This window comes from Manis pentadactyla, chromosome 4 (assembly GCF_030020395.1).
Source record: "Manis pentadactyla isolate mManPen7 chromosome 4, mManPen7.hap1, whole genome shotgun sequence".
NCBI classification, from domain to species: domain Eukaryota; kingdom Metazoa; phylum Chordata; class Mammalia; order Pholidota; family Manidae; genus Manis; species Manis pentadactyla.
In genome coordinates this window covers 118,988,372-119,012,951 of record NC_080022.1, presented here as the reverse complement: position 1 = coordinate 119,012,951, position 24,580 = coordinate 118,988,372, and the positions used below count along the sequence as shown (strand labels likewise).

Below are 24,580 nucleotides of genomic sequence, written 5' to 3'. Positions count from 1 at the left end.
GCTCAATAATTAATATTTCTTAAAAACGTAGAGGTACTGCTGAGGCAGGGAGCTAGGTACCGCTGAGGCAGGAGTGAGACACAGGACCCAGCAATCGGCACACACGTGGCCCGGCCCAGGCCACCCCCGCGCCAGCGACGCTCCTCCCTACGTCACAGGAGGACCGCATGTACAAGTTCCCCCTCTTTCCCCGCCCACCTGTCCGCACGGCCCACCCGTCCATCTTCAATTTAATAAAAACGAAGGGTGAAACCAAAAAAATTACCGCGCTCTTTATGACGTCAAGGCGTTATCTCTCTTTTTCCCTTCTGTGTGAACCAAAAAGCCTAGGCTGGCTATAGTTACCTCAAATCTCTTTAAAAAAATACTTCCTAAATTTAAGCATTTCCCACCCTCCCCTTGAAATGGTTGCCTCCAGCAGCCCCAGCCCGTGCGGTTTGGACCATTTCGTACTGCTCGGTGGGGGCGCGGATGAGGGGCGGCGGAATAGCGAGGTGCAGGCCGCTGTTTCAGGCTCCTCGCCAGACTTCGGAGTTGCGGGCTGCTCGGTCACTTCGGGTGCGGGACCTGGCAAGGCCTTGTTCCCCTCGCGGTGCAGAGGCGCGCGCGGACGGCTGTCCGCCCCCTCCGCGAGGTGGGCGGATGGTACGGTCCGGCCGAGTCACGCGCCTTGGGCTAGTTCCCCGGGCTGCTGCGGCACCGGGCGCGGGGCGACGGCGGCTTCACCGTGCGGGTGGGGTCGGGGCCAGCGAGCAGGCCGGCGTCTTGAGCTGCTGGGCGCCGGGACGGCGACTGGAAGAAGCGTGCGGGGCGGGCCGCGCGAGGCTGACGCGCTATCGGGTGCGCGCGGCCGTGAGTGCCGGCCGGCTGGGGGCTTCCCCACTGGTCGGAGTTGAGTGCGGCCGGCCTGCCCGGGGGTCGGTGCGGAACGGAGGCCCGGAGCGGCGACATGCTTGTCTAGCCAGTCCGAGGCGGGCCGAGGACTCGAGCCGGTGCTGTCGGGCCGCTGCCTGGAGGGGTAAGGGGAGCTCGGACTCCCGAGGAGGGCTGAGGAGGGGGAAGCCGCTGCAGGCAGGACTGGGGGCGGCAAGGGGACTGAGCCCGTGTGCGGAGGTCGGGCCCGAGGACCGTGGGGGACTCTGATGGCCTTGGGGTTGGCCGAGGGGCACGACTGAGTTTTGAGTGGGTGTGAGGTGTTAGTGACGGGGCCTGGGGCCAGAGCGGAAGGGCCTGCTGAGGACCCGAGGTGGGAGGGGTGCGGGGCAAACTGAAGGCGTGAGGAACGGGACCGGGGTTCAGACTTGGCGGCGCTGTTGATTCATTGTCCTTCAACGTCGTCACGACCCTGCACTCTGCTTTCCCCGCCTGGGTTTGTCCCCCCTCTGGTTGGGGGGGAGGCGTGTGTCCTCATTTCTTTTCTCCGGACCTAGTGGTCCGAGGAGGACGGTCGATGAGCTGGCCTAGATCGGTGTCCTGCGGGGAGGGCTCGAGGCCACATTCCTCTCCGGTTGGGGGGTATTGTCAGAGGTACCCTTATCACCTGGAAATCGTGTAGCTCTGCACGCCCTCTTCCCACAAGGGATTAGCTCCTCGTGGGTAGAGCCGTGGTGGTCATCAGCAGCCACGGGAGGCAGAGGGCAAGGAGGAGCTTGCTGAACCGAGTGACTGGCTTTCCAGCCAATGGTGTCCAGCCTGGGTGGCAAGAGGGACTCCAAATCACTGCACAGAGAAAGTGTTGGAGGCACTCGGTTATCAGCCCTGTCAGCGACTGACTACTAGCGACGCGTGACTGCTGGCCCTTCTAGTGTGGTACCTCGCAGAGCACTGTAAACAAATCCAGGTGAAGCCAGTAGAAAGAGTGCTCCCTGTGAGTGGGTCTGAGCCAGAAGCAATCCCCTGTGGACCTTTCCCGCGTGCACTTGCTGGGATCAGGGGCTGACCTCATGAGGCCCCCGGTGGGAGACTAGTTACAGCAGAGCATTCTGACACTCTGGTTAAGAGCCATTATGGTACGTATTTATTAGCAAAACGCTCCTTGTGCCTCCCTGGTTCTATGAGAAGAGCTCAGGAATGGAGCTGCAAACTGGAGCGTGCTGGTGGGATGGGAGAGTAGTATGGACATCAGTGTTCAGGCCTGCTGGCTCGATGGGTGGAGACCCTGCCTCTTCAGGATATTTGGATACTCGCTTTGACTATGAAGTTTGGGAGACTGTCAGGGGAAGGTTTTTCCTTCTGCCTCGGATTCCAGAAATCCTGTAGGAAGAGGAGATGTGTTAGACATACTTGAACTGGTTTGTTCTTTAGCAAACATCTGGTAGAGACTGGAATTGGAGGTGAGTAAAGAAGTGACCACGCCACCCAGGATCTTCTTCCACTTGCAGCGGTTCACCCTAAGAGATAGGGGACCTTTTTCTCGGCTGAAGTGCTGCAGGAAGATAAGGTATTTGATGTCATCTGGCTAGTGAGGTGTCTTGCCAATGGGTTTCAGCCCCGGGCAAGTTCACTATGGATTCAGTGTGACCAAACAAATGACAGTAGAACGTTCTTGGGGTGAAAGAGTTATACCCAACTTTATTTCCAGGTGGCAGGTCAGTCATTAAAAGCCCGTTCACTCAGAGCGAGTCCGCATGCAGCAACCTGCTCTCTGCCTTTGGGACCCTCTGTCTGCACAGTCATCCTCTGTGCTTTTCTGCACAGCCGTCCCACACAGCCGTCTTCTGGCCTTCTCTGCACAGTCTTCCCACACAGCCGTCCTCTGGGCCTCTGTCCTTGGCGCTGCCACCACTCCAGCCTCAGCTCTGTTCTCCTGCAGCCTTGCAGCCCTGCCACTGTGTCACACCCAGAGCACTGGGTGGAGCTCTTTTTATAGAGTCAATAGCCATGTATTGCCCACAGGTGTGCAGTGAGCTAGTCAACCACAGCCAGGTGAGAATCCCGGCCACAGGAACTCTCATTTTATCCACACTCTACCCCTCCAGGATCCTCTCCTCTCAATCTGTATACCCTAAGTCCTCTGTAATGGTCCCTGTGCAAGGAAGCTCAAACATTGTTCTCCAGCCTCTCCAGCAAAAAGTCTTGCAGACACACAGGCCGGATTCATGGCTCTGTCTCTGACCTCTGCCTCTTTGGTCTTAATGGCTGGAACTGCTGCTCTGGTTTCAGCTGTTGCCATAGCTCTAGTAAGATCCTATTGGACTTCCCATCTAATGTCCTTCCATCTGCTCCTGCCGGTATTAAATCAACTCACATCTGGGTCCTCGTAACCTTCATGGGGCCCTGTAAATTCTTCTTGTGAGTAACAGGTCTTATTTCTTTCCGGATTCTCATTGCTTCAGCCTCTCCTAAGTCTGCTACTGTACATGTTACCTCGCTTATGGGATGCCCTACGTGAGGGGAAAGAATGGCCACTAGAGACCCAAAGAGGGATGTAGGAGCCATTTGAAGTACAATATTTCTCATCCCAGTAGTGAAAATCTCTATGTGGGCCATAATTCTCTGGACTATAGATGGCATTTCTTATGCCTAGCTCTTGTAGCACCTGCTGGAGCTCAGCATATGTCTGCCATCTAACAGGAGAGGATGGCAGATCACCCGGATTGGGCCATACAGCATGAAGTGCAGCCATAAGCCAGTCGAGGAGGGGGTGACTCCCTGGGCTCTGATGTGCATTTTGTAATTGCTGCCTCAAGGCGGGCTGCACTGTCAGGGAAGACAGCTTTCCCTTCTCTGATCCCAACAGAACAATCCCATCCACCCCTAAGTCCCACAGACGCAGGAGCCAAGCTGATACTGACTCCGAGAGCTTCTGCCTAAACCGGGAGGTCAAATCCACCAGCTCAGCCTGAGTATAGGGACGGACCATAGAGTGCTCCACGACCTGGGGAGGGGCCTGCTCCTCTCCTTGGAGAACTTTCAGCTACTGGGTCTTTTATTTTCTGTACAACCACTGGGTGTGCTTTCAATACAGGAGGGTCCAGTGTCTCCGGCATCACCACTTCTTCCTGCTCCAGCTCCTCCATTTCTGGGGCTGACCGCACCTTTCTCTCCACTCCCCCAAGTGCCTCCTGTGCTACAACCTTTACCTTTTCTACTGTGCCTCTCAGCAATGCTACCTCAGTCTTCAGAAGGTCTCTTCCCTTCAGCTCAATGCTTCGCAGCTGATGTACTCGTGCCACCTCTGCCTGTGCTTCCCTCAGGAGTTCGTCTTTTTCCTTGATGGCCTCTTCCTTCTTCAGAGCACCTGGCAGTGCTGCCGTCTCGTCTCCAATGGCACCTTGCTGCTGGCGCGCTTGTGCTGCCTCCTCTCATATCGATGCCATCTCCTCAGGGAATCCACAGAAATTTGCAGCTCACGTTCTCATGCACCTCCTCTCGCATCAATGTCATTTCCCTCCTCAGGGAATCCACAGAAGTTTGCAGCTCGCATTCTCATGCCACCTCCTCTTGCATCAATGTCATTTCCCTTCTCAGGGAATCCACAGAGTTCTGCAGCTTGTGTTCTCATGTCGCCATTTCTTGGGTCTTTTCTGTAGACTTTTTAATACTGTGAGAAGCAGCCAACCCACAGCCTCTGCTGCCTCATGGGCACTCTGCTTCTCAAAGGATCTGCTTACTATACCAAGGGCCACCCCTACTGCCTCAGGTGTCACCTCCACTTGCCTCCATTCCTGAGGTGGGGCCCAAGCCCTCTGGGAGGCAAGCCACCTCAGACCACATACCCACTGGGGGACGATCTACTGTTTCCCCATTCACAGGGGCAGCCCACGAAGCACCCCTCCCATAAGGGCAGCCTATCTTTTTCCTTGGTCAACAATGAGTCCTGCCGACTATGCCAATTGTCTTGCCAATGGGTTTCAGCCCCAGGCAAGTTCACTGTGGATTCAATGTGACCAAACAAATGACAGTAGAACGTTCTTGGGATGAAAGAGTTATACCCAACTTTATTTCCAGGTGGCAGGTCAGTCACTAAAATCCTGTTCACTCAGAGCAAGTCTGCATGCAGCAAGCTGGTCCCTGCCTCTGGGCCCCTCTGTCCACACAGCCATCCTCTGGACCTCTGTCCTCGGCACTGCCACCACTCCAGCCTCTGCTCTGCTCTCCTGCAGCCTTGCAGCCACCATGTCGTGCCCAGAGCCCTGGACAGAGCTCTTCATATGGAGTCAACAACCATGTATTGCCCTCAGTTGTGCAGTGAGCTAGTCAGCCAGGGCCAGGTGAGAATCCTGGCCACAGGAACCCTAATTTTATCCACATGAGGGTAGCACACAGGCTTTTTTCCAACCCAGCTGGGCTGTGTGACTCTGGAGCTAAGTGTCAGCTAGGGTACCTCACTGCCTCCCGGTGGCTCCTGGGTCTGGGCACTCATTTTGGGAAGAGTCAGAAGTCAGGAGTGCTTTTTGTATTAAAAAAAAACCTAATAAGGGTAGTTCATGTGGATCCTCGATGCTGTGAAGTAGCATAGCAGCATCATTTCTGGGCTCTCCTTCTCGTTTGAGGATAAAAACTTGCAGGCCTGTGGTCTGAAGGGTTAAGCTGGCATGGTGTGGGTGTTCCAGAGTGGCTCCTTTATAACCAGTAGTAGGAAGAATAAGGATTTTATATCTTAAAGAGACACCAAAACAAATATGTTTAAAGTGATCATTTATGGAACATTGACGTAAAGATATAAAACTTCAGCTAAACTTTGGGTGCAGTGTCACCTTGCTGTCAGCTATTGTCAAAAGTTAAGAGGCCTGCTAAGCCACTCAGAACTGCAGGATCCCCAAATCCTCTCTGTGATGTTCTAATTTGAGGTTGGCTGTAAGCTGCTTGAATTATTTTCCCCACCTTAAAGCCCACTGCTCCTAGGATTAGCTGTGACACTTTTTATTTCCTTACCTAGGGAACACCAGGTCTCAGAACTGAAGTGTGACTGCTGCCACCCTGCCAACTCATTTGGAAATGGCCTTGTGTGGTCTTGTCTAGGCGGACAGTGGATGTGAGATTCTGCTGAGTGTAAGGGTCCATGGTGATGCTCTTCAGGTGGGGTGGACCTTGGCCAAGTGCTGCTCTCCTGAGGATGGCTGGAAGGACCTATTTCTTTTCCCTTTTATGTCTCTCAAAGGAAGATGAAGCTGCCTTTTCCAGGGTTAATGGCCCTGCCTTTGGGTTTCAGTAACTCATCCTTCAAGGTTCTGATTCTGTCTTTCCACAGTGGATTTTTAAACCATTGTTTTCCTTGACCTCACTACAGTGAGCCCTGTGGACCACTTATTTAAACTGGGTTTATTTGGTTCCTGTGACACTCAGACTCTGGCATTCCCTGTGGTTGGTCCCCTGCCTGCAGGTGCGCTTGATGACGGCTATCATTTCTCTGTGGGCTACTCCCACGGGCAGTCATTTATCCAGCACTTGTTAATTTGGTGCCCCCCCCCGTATCTGGAGCTGCTGGAGATAAAACAGTGTCTCCCCACTAGGGAGTCATTCATATAGGGGAGTACAAACAAATGATGAAGTTTCCAGAAGGACTAAAAGCAGACAGTAGAGTGAGGGAGCAGGTGGGGGTAGAGGCTGTCCTGGAGGTTGTTTAGAGAGGCCTCTCCTCAGGGGTCATGCAAGGTGACCACTGAATGGTAAGGCAGAGTGAGCCAGATGGAGGTCTGTGGGGAGTGTTCAAGACCTTTACCCACAGCCCTGCCCTCTGACCCTGCCGTCCAGACTCTGCATGGAACTTTCAAGGCTTTCCAGCTGTCTCTTAAACTCTGTCTTCTGTCCCATTGGGAACATCCTGTGCCCTGGCTCTCAGTACCTGCCAGGCCTCCCTGTGTCCCCCTGTCTGATCCCCATGCCTGAGTAGCTGTCATCTGAGTGCCGGCTGGGTGGGTGACCTGCCTCTGCCGACTGGGAGGCCCTTTGACAACTACCAGTCCCTGTGCTCTAGAGGAGCTGGCAGGTTCTGTGGTGTGAACACACAGTGATGCCAGCCAGCTGATGGTGTTTCCTCCTCTCCCCAACGCAGGCCTTGTGCTGTCTCCCAAGGACCATGAATGCCATCGTTGCTCTCTGTCACTTCTGCGAGCTCCATGGCCCCCGCACTCTCTTCTGCACAGAGGTTCTGCATGCCCCACTTCCGCAAGGCACTGGGACTGGGAACAGCCCAGGCCAAGGCGAACAGGCCGAGGAGGAGGAAGGCGGCATTCAGATGAGCAGTCGGATACGTGCTCACAGCCCAGCAGAAGGGGCCAGTGCAGAATCCAGCAGCCCAGGGCCCAAAAAGTCGGACATGTGTGAGGTAAGTGTCTCCGGGTGATGAGGACTTTTCTTCCGGTACAGGGGTTTGTGCCTGTGCTGTGTGTTTGACCTCCCAGGGGTGGACGGGCGCTCCCGGAGCAGTGGGCGTGGCCTCGGGAAGGGATGATCTTCAGGGGATGTGCACAGACTGTTGTCTGTGGGCCTGCAGAGGTCCTTGTAGTTCTTCCCCTTCATCGGAGCTCTAGCTTGTCCGCAAACTGGGCCAGCAGCTGCCACCTTGTCCCGTCTGCCTTCCAGCCCGCCTCACTATGTGCGCATGCGCACATGGCCCATTGGAGGCTCCAGCTTCCTTAGCCTGTTGTTCTTGGGGCCTCCTCGTGGGGTCCTGGGTGGTGGTCTTGTGTTGGTCTGTGGTTCTGGGAATGAAGTTGGAAGTTCCCTCAGCCAGTTGTTGCTTCGTGCAAAGGACCTGGATTGAAATCCAAAATGGGTAGTGTTAGACCTGCCACTGGTGTGAACAGGAATCCAGCTGGTTTAGTTTGGTTTTGCTGAGAAGCAGATGGTGTGCATAAGGTTGACTTATTGCTGGAAGCATCTGTGAGGAATCAAGGGAGATTGAGTAGAGGTGGGGAGAGCCTTGCAGCTGCCTACAACTTGATACCCATTTGGTTTTTAAGGGGAGGGACTGGGCAGGGAGGTCTAGCCAGCGTCCCAGAGCTGGTCTTGCTGTGGGAGGAGTCCTGCGTCTCTGAGAAGGGGCTAGCCACAGGCCCCTCTGGTCACAGGCCTGGGGTGGTGGCAGCCTCTGGCTGCACCATTGTGATGGCGACTCCAGGGGGCAGCAGCCTAGGCTGCCCGTCCAGTCCACCCGGCCTAGCAGGGGGCTGAGCCAGTGTTCTGGGCTGCCACGCTAGCTCTGGAGTCTGTGGCGTCCTCCCGAGGTCCTGCCAAGTGGTTGTGGACAGACCAAGGATAGAGGCCAGCACAGAGCAATGCATGAGTCGTGTTGCAGCCCTTAGCCTATTGGGCCCTCTGTAAAGTGGGACATTCTCGTGGTACTTATCTTAGAGGGCTGTACGTGGGTTAAATGATGTGATGTATGCAGAGCTCTTCACACCTGCCACATTCCTGCTGGGTGACTTCTGTTTCTTATTCATGCCCCCGACAACCTTTGATCTCTGTGCAGGAACATTGTGACTTTGAAATGAGTGTACCTCTAGAAGCCAGTTATTTTTGTATGAGAATTTGTTGAGTTTTCTAGTTCGGATGCATGTAAGGGTAGGGAAATTTGTTACCTGCTTCCTAACTGACTGATTTTTTTCCTTCTCATGGGCAGGGCTGCCGATCACTTGCTGCAGGGCACCCGGGGTATATCAGCCACGATACAGAGACTGCGATTAAATATGTCAGTCACCAGCACCCCAACCACCCCCAGCTCTTCAGCATTGTCCGCCAGGCCTGCGTGCGGAGCCTGAGCTGTGAGGTGAGCCCAGCGGCCCCAGATGGCCCCTCCCGGAGCCTCGTTGCAGGATGCCTCAGGCGAGCTCAGCGGGGCTGATGGAAGGGAAGGCAGGAGTCAGTTCTGTCTTCAAGGGGATGGGCAGGTCCATGAGTGGGGCAGGGGGAGCCATAGTTCTCCAGAATTCCACAGTAAGTCACGCAGGTCTCTAATTGTCTAAGCGGTTGCTAGCTTATCATTTTAAGCACCAGGTTTTTGTTATGTGTCCATTCTTGGTGGGCTCATTTCTGAGATATGAGCTATTTCTAGGAAATGTAGCTTACTGTATCAGATGGCACCTTGTTTGTTCTCAGTCATCATGTCATCCCTTAGTAAACATCATGTGCCCTCAGAACCTACTGAAGTTGTTCCTAAACTACGTTGCTGCTGCTGCTGAGATTGAGAATTCATAATCTGGTTATAAAACCTCCCACTCCTTCCCCTCTTGATCAGACACACTGAGCCCCTTGCTGCTAGTTTTCACTTAACGTTGCTGTCTACCTATCATCAACTTTTGCCCTTTTTATCTCCTGCTGCTGATATGGTGGAAGGTAGGTGACCATGTCTGATTGGATGGTATAAAAGCGTGAATGACTGTGTCAGGAGAGAGCCCTGTATTCTCTCCAAAGATAAAAGTATGCAGAGTTTCTTCTTTGGCTGTTACAGAGACCACCTTGACCTGCCACTTCTCCAGTGTATTTCAGATGAGTGATGCTGGCAGAATTGAGTCTGGGGTAGATACAGTACTTGTTCAGGAGTCAGTCATGACTCAAGGGCAGGAGGGCACTGACACTACTTGCCCTTGTACTCCATGACAGCAGATGTTGTCTTTAGAAAGTCTGTTTCCAGGAGCAGAGAAAAGTAAAGGTTTCCTCTTACTCCTGCCTTTCTTACTCTGTATAATTAGTGCAGCCTTATGAGTGCCGAAAGGGAAGTCTGAGGAGGGGGGTTGACTTTGTACAGCGGGAGCCGGGAGTGAACTGTATGCTGGGGGGCTGTCTCCCCCAGGTCTGCCCCGGCCGGGAAGGCCCCATCTTCTTTGGGGATGAGCAGCATGGCTTTGTGTTCAGCCACACCTTCTTCATCAAAGACAGCCTGGCCAGGGGCTTCCAGCGCTGGTACAGCATCATTGCCATCATGATGGACCGCATTTACCTCATCAACTCTTGGCCCTTCCTGCTGGGCAAGATCCGAGGGATCATTGATGAACTCCAGGGCAAGGCACTTAAGGTGACACCAGGTGGATGGGGTGCAGGCGGTAGCTGGGGAGGAGCTCTGCAGCAAGGGCGGGTCAGAGCAGGGCAGTTTTGCTTCCCCCAGGGCTGCGGTGGCTGCTCCGCCTGAAGGGTCGTCTCCTGGCATCAGAGGCAGGGTGTGGTGGTAGGCTGCATGGTCCGCCCCGCTTGCTACATGGTCTGTCCCGAGCCCGCTTTTGTCTGGCTCTCTTCAGCTTGGGTGCCTTTCCTGCAGCCAGGTGCCCTGGTTTTATCTCAGGACCTTTGTCCTCGGGCCTGCATTTCAGCAGTGTTGCAGGCTCACCCCTAGCCTCCGGCTTTGATAGGCCAGCGAATGCCCTCAAACCTCAGTGGCTTGAGACACAAAGCATCTTGTTCACGTTGTGTGAACTGCATGGAAGAGGGGATCTGCCCCTTGTGCGCACCTGGCTGGCAGAGCTGCAGCTGTGTCAGTGCTGCTCATTTCCCCTCGGGTGCACAGGGCACTAGAGGGCCCGTTTCTCTCTTGCCTTGTTGCCAGAACTGGTTGTGGGTCCCGCCCATGAGCGGTCTCAGTGAAGGCTTCCGTGCGCCTGGGAGGGGGGCACTGGAGGTACTTGGAGAACAGTGCTAGCGGCCCCTCAAGCACATGTGCCGCCTGAGTACCCATCTCATGCCCAGTGAGGTGGCCATAGGGGAGGGTACAGGAGAAATTATCAGATTCCTCTTCTCGAGTGGCTTCTAATCGAGCTGGGAAACAAAAATACTCCATTTGGAATTGTGAGACTAGTGGCACTGTGTGTACTCTGGGGAGCAGAATGTACAGTGCTTTGGAGGGGGATTCAGGAACTTTGACTGAGCTGGGTCTGGGCTGCTCGGCTGGTTTTGTCTGTTGAAGGGCTGCCTCTTCCCTTTGTGCCCCAGGTGTTTGAAGCAGAGCAGTTTGGGTGCCCGCAGCGCGCCCAGAGGATGAGCACAGCTTTCACACCCTTCCTGCACCAGAGGAACGGCAACGCGGCCCGCTCGCTGACATCCCTGACAAGAGACGACAACCTGTGGGCATGCCTGCACACCTCCTTTGCTTGGTGAGGAGGCTTTCAGGACTTGCAGCATCTGCTAGGAGAGCAGTCACAGTGTGCTGCCTGGAGTCCGCGCCAACTTGGGGATGTCGGTGGTTGGACAGGTGCCCCGCGATGTGTGCTTGTGGGGGAGCCCTACCCTGAGCGGAGGGCCTCCTTTTCCTCTAGGTGTCTCCCCAGCCATGCCGAAACCACGTTTAGGTGGAACTTCCGAGTGATACTTTTAAAATGATGTTCCCGTGCAAGGCCAGTAATCACCGTTTTTTTGTAAATAACAGTAAACATTTATCTCACAGCTTCTGTGGATCAGGAATTGGGAAGTGGCCCAGCTGAGCGGTTCTGGCCCAAGTTCTCAGGAGTTCTTATCAGCCAGGGCTGTAGTCACCTGAAGATTTGACTCTTGCACAGGGCTGGCCAGTTGGTGCTGGCTGTGGGCAGGAGGCCTCAGGTCCTCACCATGTGGCCATGCAAGCTGATTTCCCCAGAGTGACTGATAGAAGAGAACAAGGTGGGATCTGCAAGGTCTCAGCCCGGCCTCAGCCATCACACACGGTCACTTCCAGCATGTGCTGTTTGTTGGAAGTGCGCCATGTCGCTAAGCCCAGGCTGGTCAGGAGGGGATTAGCCTCTGTGCTTTGAAGGGAGGAGGGTCAGTGAATTTGTGGACATGCCTGAAAACCACCACAGTCTGTTCTTTGGCCACAAATTGTTTCTGTCTATCTCTTTGCAAGGTATACTTCCAAAGATGCCCCAGGTTCTCATTCCTGTGCAGTGTCAGCTTGATATCTGGGTTCTCTATCTAAATCAAGGCCTGGTGTGCTTGAGGCTCCCCAAATGTAGATCCTTGAGTGCAGCTCCTGAAGACTACAAACTAAAGAGAAAGAATATATCGGTCTCCCCACCCAACATAGAGTTGTTCCTGTCTTTTAAAATCATTTTTATTTGGGAAATTTCCAGACAGACCAGAAGTGGAATAATATGGTGGTCTGCACATCCCCTCAATTCAGCTGTTGTGGTTATCAATATTTTACTATTCCATCTGTACCTTTGCTGTGTTTTTCTAGAGTTGTTTTTTTTATTTTATTTTATTTTGGTATCATTAATCTACAATTACATGAAGGACATTATGTTTACTAGGCTCCCCCCTTCACCAAGTCCCCCCGACATCCCCGTTCACAGTCACTGTCCATCAACATAGTAAGATGCTGAAAAATCACCTCTTGTCTTCTCTGTGTTGCACTGCCCTCCCTGTGCACCCCCCACACTATACATGCTAATCGTAATGCCCCCTTTCTTTTTTTCCTGCCCTTATCCCTCCCTTTCCACCCGTCCTCCCCAGTCCCTTTCCCTTTGGTAACTATTAGTCCATTCTGGGGTTCTGACTTCTGCTGCTGTTTTGTTCCTTCAGTTTTCTTTTGTTCTTATACTCCACATATGAGTGAAATCATTCGGTACTTGTCTTTCTCCGCCTGGCTTATTTTACTGAGTATAATACCCTCTAGCGCCATCCATGTTGTTGCGAATGGTAGGATTTCTTTTTTTCTTATGGCTGAGTAATATTCCATTGTGTATATGTACCACATCTTCTTTATCCATTCATCTACTGATGGACATTTAGGTTGCTTCCATATCTTGGCTATTGTAAATAGTGCAGCGATAAACATATGGGTACATCTGTCTTTTTCAAACTGGAGTGCTGCTTTCTTGGGGTAAATTCCTAGAAGTGGAATTCCTGGGTCAAATGGTATTTCTATTTTGAGCATTTTGAGGAACCTCCATACTGCTTTCCACAATGGTTGAACTAATTTACATTCCCACCGGCAGTGTAGGAGGGTTCCCCTTTCTCCACAACCTCGCCAACATTTGTTGTTGTTTGTCTTTTGGATGGTAGCCATTCTTACTGGTGTGAGATGATATCTCATTGTGGTTTTAATTTGCATTTCTCTGATGACAAGCGATGTGGAGCATCTTTTCATGTGTCTGTTGGCCGTCTGAATTTCTTCTTTAGAGAACTGTCTATTCAGCTCCTGTGCCCATTTTCTTACTGGATTATTTGCTTTTTGTTTGTTGAGGTGTGTGAGCTCTTTATATATTTTGGATGTCAACCCTTTATCGGATCTGTTATTTACGAATATATTCTCCCATACTGTAGGATACCTTTTTGTTGTATTGATGGTGTCCTTTGCTGTACAGAAGCTTTTCAGCTTGATATAGTCCCATTTGTTCATTTTTGCTTTTGTTTCCTCCCTTGCCCGGGGAGATATGTTCAAGAAGAGGTCACTCATGTTTATGTCTAAGAGATTTTTGCCTATGTTTTTTTCTAAGAGTTTTATGGTTTCATGACTTACATTCAATTCTTTGATCCATTTTGAATTTACTTTTGTGTATGGGGTTAGACAGTGATCCAGTTTCATTCTCTTACATGTAGCTGTCCAGTTTTGCCAGCACCATCTGTTGAAGAGACTGTCTTTTCCCCATTGTATGTCCATGGCCCCTTTATCGAATATTAGTTGACCATATATGTTTGGGTTAATGTTTGGAGTCTCTATTCTGTTCCATTGGTCTGTGGCTCTGTTCTTGTGCCAGTACTAAATTGTCTTGATTACTGTGGCTTTGTAGTAGAGCTTGAAGTTGGGGAGTGAGATCCTCCCCACTTTATTCTTCCTTCTCAGGATTGCTTTAGTTATTCGGGGTCTTTGGTGTTTCCATATGAATTTTTTAACTATTTGTTCCAGTTCATTGAAGAATGCTGTTGGTAGTTTGATAGGGATTGCATCGACTCTGTATATTGCTTTGGGCAGGATGGCCATTTTGACGATATTAATTCTTCCTAGCCAGGAGCATGGGATGAGTTTCCATTTGTTAGTGACCTTTTTAATTTCTCTTAGTGTCTTATAGTTTTCAGGGTATAGGTCTTTCACTTCCTTGGTTAGGTTTATTCCTAGGTATTTTATTCTTTTTGATGCTATTGTGAATGGAATTGTCTTCCTGATCTCTTTCTATTAGTTTATTGTTAGTGTATCAGAAAGCCACAGATTTCTGTGTGTTACTTTTGTATCCTGCAACTTTGCTGAATTCTGATATGAGTTCTAGTAGTTTTGCAGTGGAGTCTTTAGGGTTTTTTATGTATAGTATCATGTCATCAGCAAATAGTGACAGTTTTACTTCTCCTTTACCAATATGGATTCCTTGTATTTCTTTGTTTTGTCTGATTGCCGTGGCTAGGACCTCCAGTACTACGTTGAATAACAGTGGGGAGAGTGGGCATCTCTGTCTTGTTCCTGATCTCAGAGGAAAAGCTTTCAGCCTCTCACTGTTCAGTATGATGTTGGCTGTGGGTTTATCATATATGGCCTTTATTATGTTGAGGTACTTGCCCTCTATACCCATTTTGTTGAGAGTTTTTATCATGAATGGCTGTTGAATTTTGTCGAATGCTTTTTCAGCATCTATGGAGATGATCATGTGGTTTTTGTCTTTCTTTTTGTTGATGTGGTGGATGATGTTGATGGATTTTCGAATGTCGTACCATCCTTGCATCCCTGGGATGAATCCCACTTGGTCATGGTGTATGATCCTTTTGATGTATTTTTGAATTCGGTTTGCTAATATTTTGTTGAGTATTTTTGCATCAACGTTCATCAGGGATATTGGTCTGTAGTTTTCTTTTTTGGTGGGGTCTTTGCCTGGTTTTGGTATTAGGGTGATGTTGTCTTCATAGAATGAGTTTGGGAGTATTCCCTCCTCTTCTATTTTTTGGAAAACTTTAAGGAGAATGGGTATAATGTCTTCTCTGTATGTCTGATAAAGTTCCAAGGTAAATCCATCTGGCCCGGGGATTTTGTTCTTTGGTAGTTTATTGATTACCATTTCAATTTCGTTGCTGGTAATTGGTCTGTTTAGATTTTCTGTTTCTTTCTGGGTCAGTCTTGGAAGGTTGTATTTTTCTAGGAAGTTGTCCATTTCTCCTAGGTTTCCCAGCTTGTTATCATATAGGTTTTCATAGTACTCTCTAATAATTCTTTGTATTTCTGTGGGGTCCGTCATGATTTTTCCTTTCTCGTTTCTGATTCTGTTGATGTGTGTTGACTCTCTTTTCCTCTTAATAAGTCTGGCTAGAGGCTTAGCTATTTTGTTTATTTTCTCAAAGATCCAGCTCTTGGTTTCATTGATTTTTGCTATTGTTTTATTCTTCTCAATTTTGTTTATTTCTTTTCTGATCTTTATTATGTCCTTCCTTCTGCTGACCTTTGGCCTCATTTGTTCTTCTTTTTCCAGTTTCGATAATTGTGGCATTAGACCATTCATTTGGGATTGTTCTTCCTTCTTTAAATATGCCTGGATTGCTATATACTTTCCTCTTAAGACTGCTTTTGCTGTATCCCACAGTAGTTGGGGCTTTGTGTTGTTGTTGTCGTTTGTTTCCATGTATCGCTGGATCTCCATTTTGGTTTGGTCATTGATCCATTGATTATTTAGGAGCGTATTGTTAAGCCTCCATGTGTTTGTGAGCCTTTTTGCTTTCTTTGTACAATTTATTTCTAGTTTTATGCCTTTGGGGTCTGAAAAGTTGGTTGGTAGGATTTCAATCTTTTGGAATTTACTGAGGCTCTTTTTGTGGCCTAGTATGTGGTCTATTCTGGAGAACGTTCCATGTGCACTTGAGAAGAATGTGTATCCTGTTGCTTTTGGATGTAGAGTTCTGTAGATGTCGGTTAGGCCCATCTGTTCTAGTGTGTTGTTCAGTGCCTCTGTGTCCTTACTTATTTTCTGTCTGGTGGATCTGTCCTTTGGTGTGAGTGGTGTGTTGAAGTCTCCCAAAATAAATGCATTGCATTCTGTTTCCTCCTTTAATTCTGTTAGTATTTGTTTCACATATGTTGGTGCTCCTGTATTGGGTGCATATATATTTATAATGGTTATAACCTCTTGTTGGACTGAGCCCTTTATCATTATGTAATGTCCTTCTTTATCTTTTGTTACCTTCTTTATTTTGAAGTCTATTTTGTCTGATACTAGTATTGCAACACCTGCTTTTTTCTCTTTGTTGTTTGCATGAAATATCTTTTTCCATCCCTTGACTTTAAGTCTGTACATGTCTTTGGGTTTGAGGTGAGTCTCTTGTAAGCAGCATATGGATGGGTCTTGCTTTTTTAGCCATTCTGTTACTCTGTGTCTTTTGATTGGTGCATTCAGTCCATTTACATTTAGGGTGATTATTGAAAGGTATGTACTTATTGCCATTGCAGGCTTTAAGTTTGTGGTTACCAAAGGTTCAAGGGTAGCTTCTTTACTATCTAACCATCTAACTTAAGTCGCTTATTGAGCTATTATAAACACGGTCTGATGATTCTTTATTTCTCTCCCTTCTTATTCCTCCTCCTCCATTCTTCATATGTTGGGTGTTTTGTTCTGTGCTCTTTTTAGGAGTGCTCCCATCTAGAGCAGTCCCTGTAAGATGCCCTGTAGAGGTGGTTTGTGGGAGGCAAATTCCCTCAACTTTTGCTTGTCTGGGAATTGTTTAATCCCTCCTTCATATTTAAATGATAATTGTGCTGGATACAGTATTCTTGGTTCGAGTCCCTTCTGTTTCATTGCATTAAGTATATCACGCCATTCTCTTCTGGCCTGTAGGGTTTCTGTTGAGAAGTCTGATGACAGCCTGATGGGTTTTCCTTTGTAGGTGACCTTTTTTTTTCTCTCTGGCTGCCTTTAATACTTTGTCCTTGTCTTTGATCTTTGCCATTTTAATTATTATGTGTCTTGGTGTTGCCCTACTTGGATCCCTTGTCATGGGAGTTCTGTGTACCTGTGTGGTCTGAGAGGCCATTTCCTCTCCTAGTTTGGGGAAGTTTTCAGCAATTATTTCTTCAAAGACACTTTCTCTCCCTTTTTCTCTCTCTTCTTCTTCTGGTACCCCTATAGTGCGGATATTGTTCCATTTCGTTGGTCACACAGTTCTCTTAATATTCTTTCATTCCTGGAGATCCTTTTATCTCTCTCTGCATCAGCTTCTCTGCGTTCCTGTTCTCTGTTTTCTAGTCCATTAATGGTATCTTGCATCTCGTCCATTCTGTTTTGAAGTCCTTCCAGAGCTTGTTTTATTTCTGTATTCTCCCTCCTTAGTTCTTGCATATTTGTCTGCAAGTCCATCAGCATGGTTATGACTTTTGTTTTGAATTCTTTTTCAGGAAGACTGGTTAAATCTATCTCCCCAGGTTCCTTCTCAGGGGAAGATGTAGAAGATGTCAAAGCTGTCTGGGTTAGTCTTGTCTGGATCAAATTTTTTTGCCTTTTCATGTTGATAGGTGCAATGGTGAGCTATTGACTTGTCTGTCAGCTGGGAGAGCCAAGACTTTCCACTTGCTCCTGGCCTTTCTTTACTGGGACAACTGCGACCCCTAGTGGTTGTGTTGGGCAATTGCGTGTAGACTGGGTCTCTGTATCTTGCCTGGCGGTATGGAGGAAGCTCCCTTGCTGTGGGCGTGGCCAGCCTCAGGTTGCTTCTCTGCTATGGTGGGGCCCCGGAGGGGTAATGGACGGGGGACAGTTTGGCTCTTTACCTCCGTGAGGGGTCTCAGAGCTGTTGCCCAGGGGTTTCGTGCGCCTGGAGTTCCCTGGAATTTCCAGTGGCTGGACTGTGACCCAGGATGCTTCCGTCCAGTTGTGAGGTCCCTGTCCCTTTAAGACTTTCAAAAAGCACTTGCTTTTCTTTGTCCCAGAGGCGCCGGCTGCAGGACCCGTTCACAGGTCTTACTGTCCTGCTTCCCTAGTATCCAGGACTCCACGCATACACTGTGTGCGCGCTCTGGTGCGGATGGCTGGGGATGGGTGTTTAGCAGTCCTGGGCTCCCTCTCCCTCCCTGTTCCGACTCCTCTCCTTCCACCGGGAGCTGTGATGAGGGGCCTCGGGTCCTGCCGGGCTGCAGCTTGTATCTTACCCCCTTCACCAGGTGCTGGGTTCTCGCAGGTGTGAATGTGGTCTGGCTGTTGTCCTGTGTCTTCTGGTCTCTCTTTTAGGATTAGTTGTATTTGTTGTATTTTCAAAAATATATATGTTTTTGGGAGGAGATTCCCATTGCCCTACTCACGGTGCCATCTTGGCTCCGCCCCTAGAGTTATTTTTTAAAGCAAATCTTAGTTGTGTCATTTCAAGCATAAAACCATTATGAAGCAAAACTGATTAATTCCTTAGCAACATTCAATCCAGCATATATTCTGGTTCGGTTTTTCTTTCGGCAAGAACACGTCAGAGACAGTGCTTTATTCCCCAGGCTCCTGAAAGCCTGCGGCAGCCGGCTGACTGAGAAGCTCCTGGAGGGCGCGCCCACCGAGGACACCTTGGTCCAGATGGAGAAGCTTGCAGGTGAGCTGGCAGGTGCTTGTGCTGATCCCTTGGCCTGTGTTGCCTTTGGGGGCCATCTCCCAGCTACTGGCCTTCTGTCCCAGCAGAAGTTGCTGATGAAGGGGACCCTGGGGGGCATGGTCCCAGGACGGGCGTTCCCAAAAGCTTGCCCTTTATCTAGGTGTTTTTATTGTGGTTTCCTATCTCATTTTCCTTGATATTCATGTAAAAGGGTATTTACCTTGAACGGGTTGGGAAGATCCACTCTTAATGACTGTCAGTCTGTGGAAAGGATCTGTTGATTGAAGGTTTTCTTGTCCCTATTTTATCATAGCCAAGTGTTGGCCTTCCCGGACAGCCTTTCATTCTTTGCTCTTTAACAATAAAATGTTGTGCTTTGGTTGGATCTCAGGTTTCCATCAAGGTCAGTGGTTCCCAAGCCTGACCAGTATATGGGCCGCCCTCCTCAGGTTTGCAATCAGACCTCCATGTCTAGGGCTTGGGCTTCTGTGTGCTTAAGTGTTTTCCCGTGGGTTCTGCTGCAGCGCACACCAACCCAGGCACCTCTGATCTCAATCCTTTGTGGCTTTCCTTTAGAGATGATTCGATTTCTTAAGTCCGTGGTTTCATCTGTGGGGTTGGGTAAACCAGACTGTGATGCGTGTTGTAGCTTGTTGCTAAAGTAATGCTTGATGTGCTTCACTTGGTGTATTATTGATCTTAAGAAGTTTCAAGGGTATTCCTGTAGGCAAGTGACTTGTACCCACTTGCATTCAAACACTCTTTCCTGGGTAGGGCAAAGTGAGAAGGGTTTCATCAAGAAGAGAACATCCTTGGAAAAACCAGACCTGGCAGTCTGCCTGCTCACCCTCGTGGGTCAGTGGCCCCTAGTCCTGTTGATGATTGCAGTGATTACAAAGTTCAGGCTAGTGAAGATGGCCAGGATAGGCCATTGGTGGGATTTACTACACAGAGAAGCAAGTATACCAGAGCTTTGAAGAGAGAGAGACATTTTGGTTACAGAAAAGGTGAGCGTAGAGGTTTGGAGCACACATTTCGGAATCAGACCAGGCTTCAAGTCCTGGCTCTGCTGCGCCTGTGTTCTGTGTGCCCAGGTACAGCCACTTCTCTATGGGTCCCTGTCTCATTGGTGACATGGATTGAAGAAGCCATCATGTGTGGGGGTTGTCAGTGGAGACTAATGGAAATAAAAAATATTTATTTGTAAAATGGGAAGAATAGTACTGATCTTTGGACAGTTGAAAGGATTAAATGGAATAGCATGTGGAAGCCCTTACAATAATGCCCACCGAGGATGTGTTGGGTAAGCATCAGCTGTCACACTTGTTGGTTTAGGTTCCCCATGGACAGTAAAGAGCTCCTGGCCATGCAGTGTGAGCTTCACAGTGCTGTGGTGCTTCAGGTCGAGAAGACAGCTGCTTGAACACCCTTCCCAGGCCAAGCCCAAACCAGAAGTCAGTAGCTGACTGGTTGGTTTAACCACGAGATACCCTGGGCTGAAGTGGTCACCTAATGACTCCTGCGCCCAGGGGTTGAAGGAATCCAGGGGGGCTGCATGCTTCATAACAGTCTTTGTTGTCCCTCTTGTAGACCTAGAAGAGGAATCTGAAAGCTGGGACAACTCTAAGGCTGAAGAGGAGGAGAAAGCCCCTGTCTCGCCAGAGGGTGCAGAAGGGCAGGAGCTGGCCAAATGCCCAACAGATTCTTCCTTGCTGGCAGACTGTGGAAACTGGCAGTCCCGAAAGCTGTCCATCTTCAGGTCCCTTCGGCACATGAGGCAGGTGGGCAGCAGAGGGTAAAGCCCAGTCACTTGCAGCTCACCTCTGTCCAACGCACTGTGTGCTTTAGGCCTGTTGTGCTCAAGACCCAGCAGGGACTGGTTAGGAGTAACCAAGAACCAGCCTGATGGGGGCTTGAAAATGACAGTGGGCATGTGGGGTGTCTTAGCTCCAGGAGCAGTGCTCCCCTTTAGTGGTGATGCAGGTGTTCTCTTTAAGGAAAGGACTGAATCGTGGCTTCTCATGGTCCCCTAATTTTGTCATTCCTAAAGGAATTTACCGGCACTGTTGGTTTGCACACAGCCTAGCCGCTTCACAAATCCGTGTGTCCAGCTGTAGTGATTGCATCCAGACAGCAGACTGCCATTAAGTACAAGAGAGAACAAGCAGTGCATTGTACAGGGTGGTATGTGTGTATACACGCGTAACAAAGATCATTCGCACAGTATTCACTGTGTCTGTACTTGGTCATATGGGAGGAAGGAATTGTAAAATCACAAAGACAGGTTGTGCTCTTTTTACATTTTTCTTATTTTTTACAATGAGCATGAATTTTATCAGGAGATTATTTCTATCTTGGAAAATGGAGTAAAGAGTGGATTTTAATGGCAGATACTCTATGGGGCTTCTAAATGAAAAACATTCACCCATAAAAATGATTCTGTTTGGCTGATACCATCCTTGTTGATTGCTTATGTGGATTAAAGTGAGAAGAATCGTGAACCCCAGTGAAGTGCTCTGAAGCTATTAGGATTTGGTGGCATGTGTGTTGGAGGCTTCTTTTCTAAGCCGTGTTTACAAGCCATGAGGTGACACACTGGCCTGTCCCTTCAGGCTGGTGTGGACGGGGGTATACAGGAGAAGCCCTGTGCTTCCAGGGTGCCGAGCAGCCGATGCCTACTCATGTTCAAATAGTCCAGCAAAAAAAAGCATGTAGGGGGAGGAGCCAAGATGGTGGCGTGAGTAGGGCGGTGGAAATCTCCCAAAACCATATATATATATATTTTTTTTTTTTTTGTTTAGAAATCTTTTTTATCATTAGGGCATTTTACACCTTTTTCAGAACAAGGATAATTTACAGAAATCATACAAGGCAACTTTTAAAAATCAAATATTTAGCAATGTTTTGTTCAGCTGAAATTTCAATTGTAAAACCCATCTCCAGTTACAAAAACTAATCAAAAACCTTATTGGATTTAACTTGCTTTTACAAATATCCTAAAAAGTCTTTAAGCTAAACAATTTAAGTAGAGAAACACTGATTTTAAAAACAGTTTGGTAGGCTATTTCTGTAGTTTATATACATAAATTAATTGGTTTCTTTTATAGGAAACGAATAGAAGTTTATCACGCTAAGCACTGTAAAATAAAGGCAAGAGCTAATCACCTTTAAAAATACTCTATCCAACAACTACAAGTATCAAGGATATTATTTACTGGTTGGTAACTGCCTGCTACAAAAGATGAAGCAAAATACATTAACATTAACTGGACTGTTTTTCTGACTGCAGCTATCCCTCAGCATTCAAAATAAGGACTTCCCAGAAATACAAGCTGCAAAGCAATCCATGCAGTGGTTAGTTTAGGTCAATGCCCTTTTTTCCTATTATTTTTCCTTCCTCCCACCCCCACCCTCGGCTCTGGCACTGTATTATTCAAAATTAAGTACCTGGGATTTAAGCTTCAGATCAAGACATCACGTGAGTGATTTCAAATGATGTACAGCTCTTCATGTGAAAAAAGATGTTTTGTGGTCACAATTACTTCACAAAGTATATTCAAATAACCTGACATATGCTTTGGCAATTACAGAACCATGATTTTGACACATGAAAATTTATAAGTTAGGCAAAGTTGAAATGCTGAAAGATGTGAACAGCTGTTCTTCTGTTTAAGAGTGCTGCAAAATTAGGTAGTGATTTAATTTTTTCAGTTAACAACCAGCCCACGGTATAGCATACTAAGTCATAAAGTACAAACCCAAGGAAGGTAATACTTTTACTAAGTTACAAAACTTTAGCAAATCAATACAGTACTCTTAATAATCACATTTTTGTAGGAGTCATGTATTATTCTAGTGATAATTTTCACTCCAAAAATGTCATTTAGGTACCAAATTCAAACACTGTGGTTTTCAGTGGTGGTTTATAGCAGAGCAAGTTATTCTATACAAATTAAGATCTTTTAAAACTATACAGTATCTCCTTTTCAAGTGAGTTCCCTCATGCAATCATCTGACATTTACTGCAGCAAGGCAACTGTGTACATTTAAGAGATGTCTCTGCTTTGTTCAGGGTTGGTCCAAAGCCAGGTAGCGTGCCAAAGCACGAAAAGCTTTAAAATTCTACCTTAAGGAGATTTAATAAGCCAATACCAATTTCCAAGAACTTTTCAAAAATTGTTAAATATTCATATAAATATCAGATTCTTCAAAACTAAGTTATTTCAAACAATGCTAATTTCAGTGATCCCTTTTCCTCAGAAACCCTGCATCTCTTTGTAGTGATGAAAAGTCACATAGCCTTTTCAGCTTATTAAAAAAAAAACTACCTGTGGTTTTATTTTATTTATTTATTTATTTTTATTTATTTATTTTTTTAAATATTTTTTATTGAAGGGTAGTTGACGCACAGTATTACATTACATTAGTTTCAAGTGTACAACACAGTGGTAGAACATTTATATACATAATTCTAGGTTCCAGCTATCACCCTACCAAGCTGTTACAATATCTTGACTATATTCCTTATGCTATACATTACATCCCGGTTACTTATTTATTTTACCATTGGAAGTCTGTCCTTTTTTTTTTTTTTTTTTTTTTTTGTGAGGGCATCTCTCATATTTATTGATCAAATGGTTGTTAACGACAATAAAATTCTGTATAGGGGAGTCAATGCTCAATGCACAATCATTAATCCACCCCAAGCCTAATTTTCGTCAGTCTCCAATCTTCTGAGGCATAACAAACAAGTTCTTACATGGAGAACAAATTCTTACATAATGAATAAGTTACATGGTGAACATTACAAGGGCAGTCATCACAGAAACTTTCGGTTTTGCTCATGCATTATGAACTCTAAACAGTCAGTTCAAATATGAATACTCATTTGGTTTTTATACTTGATTTATATGTGGATACCACATTTCTCTCTTTATTATTTTTAATAAAATGCTGAAGTGGTAGGTAGATACAAGATAAAGGTAGAAAACATAGTTTAGTGTTGTAAGAGAGCAAATGTAGATGATCAGGTGTGTGCCTGTAGACTATGTGTTAATCCAAGCTAGACAAGGGCAATAAAACATCCACGTATGCAGAAGATTTCTCTCAGAACAGGGGGTGTGAGGTTCTAAGCCTCACCTCTGTTGATCCCCAATTTCTCACCTGATGGCCCCCCTGCGACTGTGCCTGTCTTAGGTTGTTCCTCCCTTGAGGAATCTTACCCGTCTCTGGCTAACCAGTCATCTGGTTTTATTTTTTAAATAACAAATAAATATATTGCTAGTTTGTAGAGACCCAGGGGGGTCGGGTGTTGTAGACCAACTTCTTTTTTCATCATTTTTCTACAAATGCTGCTGCCGCCATTGGTGTCCTCATGCTCCCTCTTGCCGAGGCTGTCAATTCCTCAAGCTCAGCATTTAGTTTACGTATTACCCATTCCATTGCTTCTCAGCCTTTATTAGCATTTGAAGATATCGTACTTGCCATCAGTCCTTCGAGGTAACTGCTGAGACTGACTCCTTTCACACTAATTATGGCTTCTTGAGTCAAAACAGTTTTTTCTGAGTCCTGAGGATATGGTTTGTATGTAAGTCTCTCATCTACTGAAACCATATTTGTAAATGAAATATTAGTAGATTTAAGTTCCATTGTTTTCTCTACAGGATCAACTACAGAATGTTCTTGCACATATGTTTTGGTTCTTGCTGCACCAATAAGAGATTTCACAATGGAAGGCAGTCCCCACTCTGTGCTGAGAAGTCTATGGCTGTGCAACTTTCCAGAGGGATCTATATGTCTGTCCAGTACATCAACTCCAGCCACACTTGGGTTCATAGGGTTTGGGTATTTCTGCATTGCAGCTGTTGTAACAGTTTCCCATGGGTGGTCAAAGACGTGCTCCGAAGTCCAGATCTTCATGATGCCAGCAGCCCGCGTGACATCCGGGCGCTGCTAGGGCACAATGAAGCAGAGGCCGCACACGCCCCTGCCCCGAGCCCCAGCCTCCCGGCCGGCCGCGCAACACACGCGCCGCTGGGCCCGACGCATATATATTTTTGAAAACACAACAAATACAACCATTCCTAAAAGAGAGACCAGTGGATACAGTACAACAGGCAGGCTACATCTACACCTGCGAGAACCCAGTGCCTCACAAAGGGTGTAAGATACAAACTGCGGCCCTGGGGGACCC

General features: G+C 47.8%; 2 protein-coding genes across 12 annotated transcripts in view; one reads left to right on the top strand and one right to left on the bottom strand.

Moving 5' to 3' along the window:
* Window positions 1-455: 455 nt before the first annotated feature.
* FLCN (folliculin) overlaps window positions 456-24,580 on the top strand; it is a 34,415-nt gene continuing 10,290 nt past the window's right edge. For 2 of the 11 annotated variants that reach the window (XM_036894052.2, XM_057500773.1), the window contains exons 1-8: window positions 462-1,018; window positions 5,882-5,994; window positions 6,998-7,270; window positions 8,567-8,713; window positions 9,737-9,958; window positions 10,867-11,027; window positions 18,296-18,387; window positions 19,978-20,168. In XM_036894052.2, coding sequence (XP_036749947.2) covers window positions 7,022-7,270; window positions 8,567-8,713; window positions 9,737-9,958; window positions 10,867-11,027; window positions 18,296-18,387; window positions 19,978-20,168 — 1,062 coding nt within the window. In that variant the 5' untranslated portion in view covers window positions 462-1,018; window positions 5,882-5,994; window positions 6,998-7,021. Of the gene's footprint in view, window positions 1,019-1,042; window positions 2,441-5,881; window positions 5,995-6,066; window positions 6,232-6,997; window positions 7,271-8,566; window positions 8,714-9,736; window positions 9,959-10,866; window positions 11,028-18,295; window positions 18,388-19,977; window positions 20,169-24,580 lie in introns of those variants that run through there. The other 9 variants (XM_036894054.2, XM_036894051.2, XM_036894053.2 and 6 more) reach the window with 9 other exon arrangements.
* LOC118916800 (PRELI domain containing protein 3B-like) lies at window positions 23,800-24,442 on the bottom strand. Its single transcript, XM_036894063.2, has one exon. It carries the CDS (start codon window positions 24,304-24,306, stop codon window positions 23,836-23,838), a length of 471 nt encoding a protein of 156 aa, XP_036749958.2. The 5' UTR covers window positions 24,307-24,442; the 3' UTR covers window positions 23,800-23,835.

Bases quoted from the DNA above. Each gene is read 5' to 3' on its own strand.
- LOC118916800 (XM_036894063.2), bottom strand. From the start codon at position 24,306: ATGAAGATCTGGACTTCGGAGCACGTCTTTGACCACCCATGGGAAACT.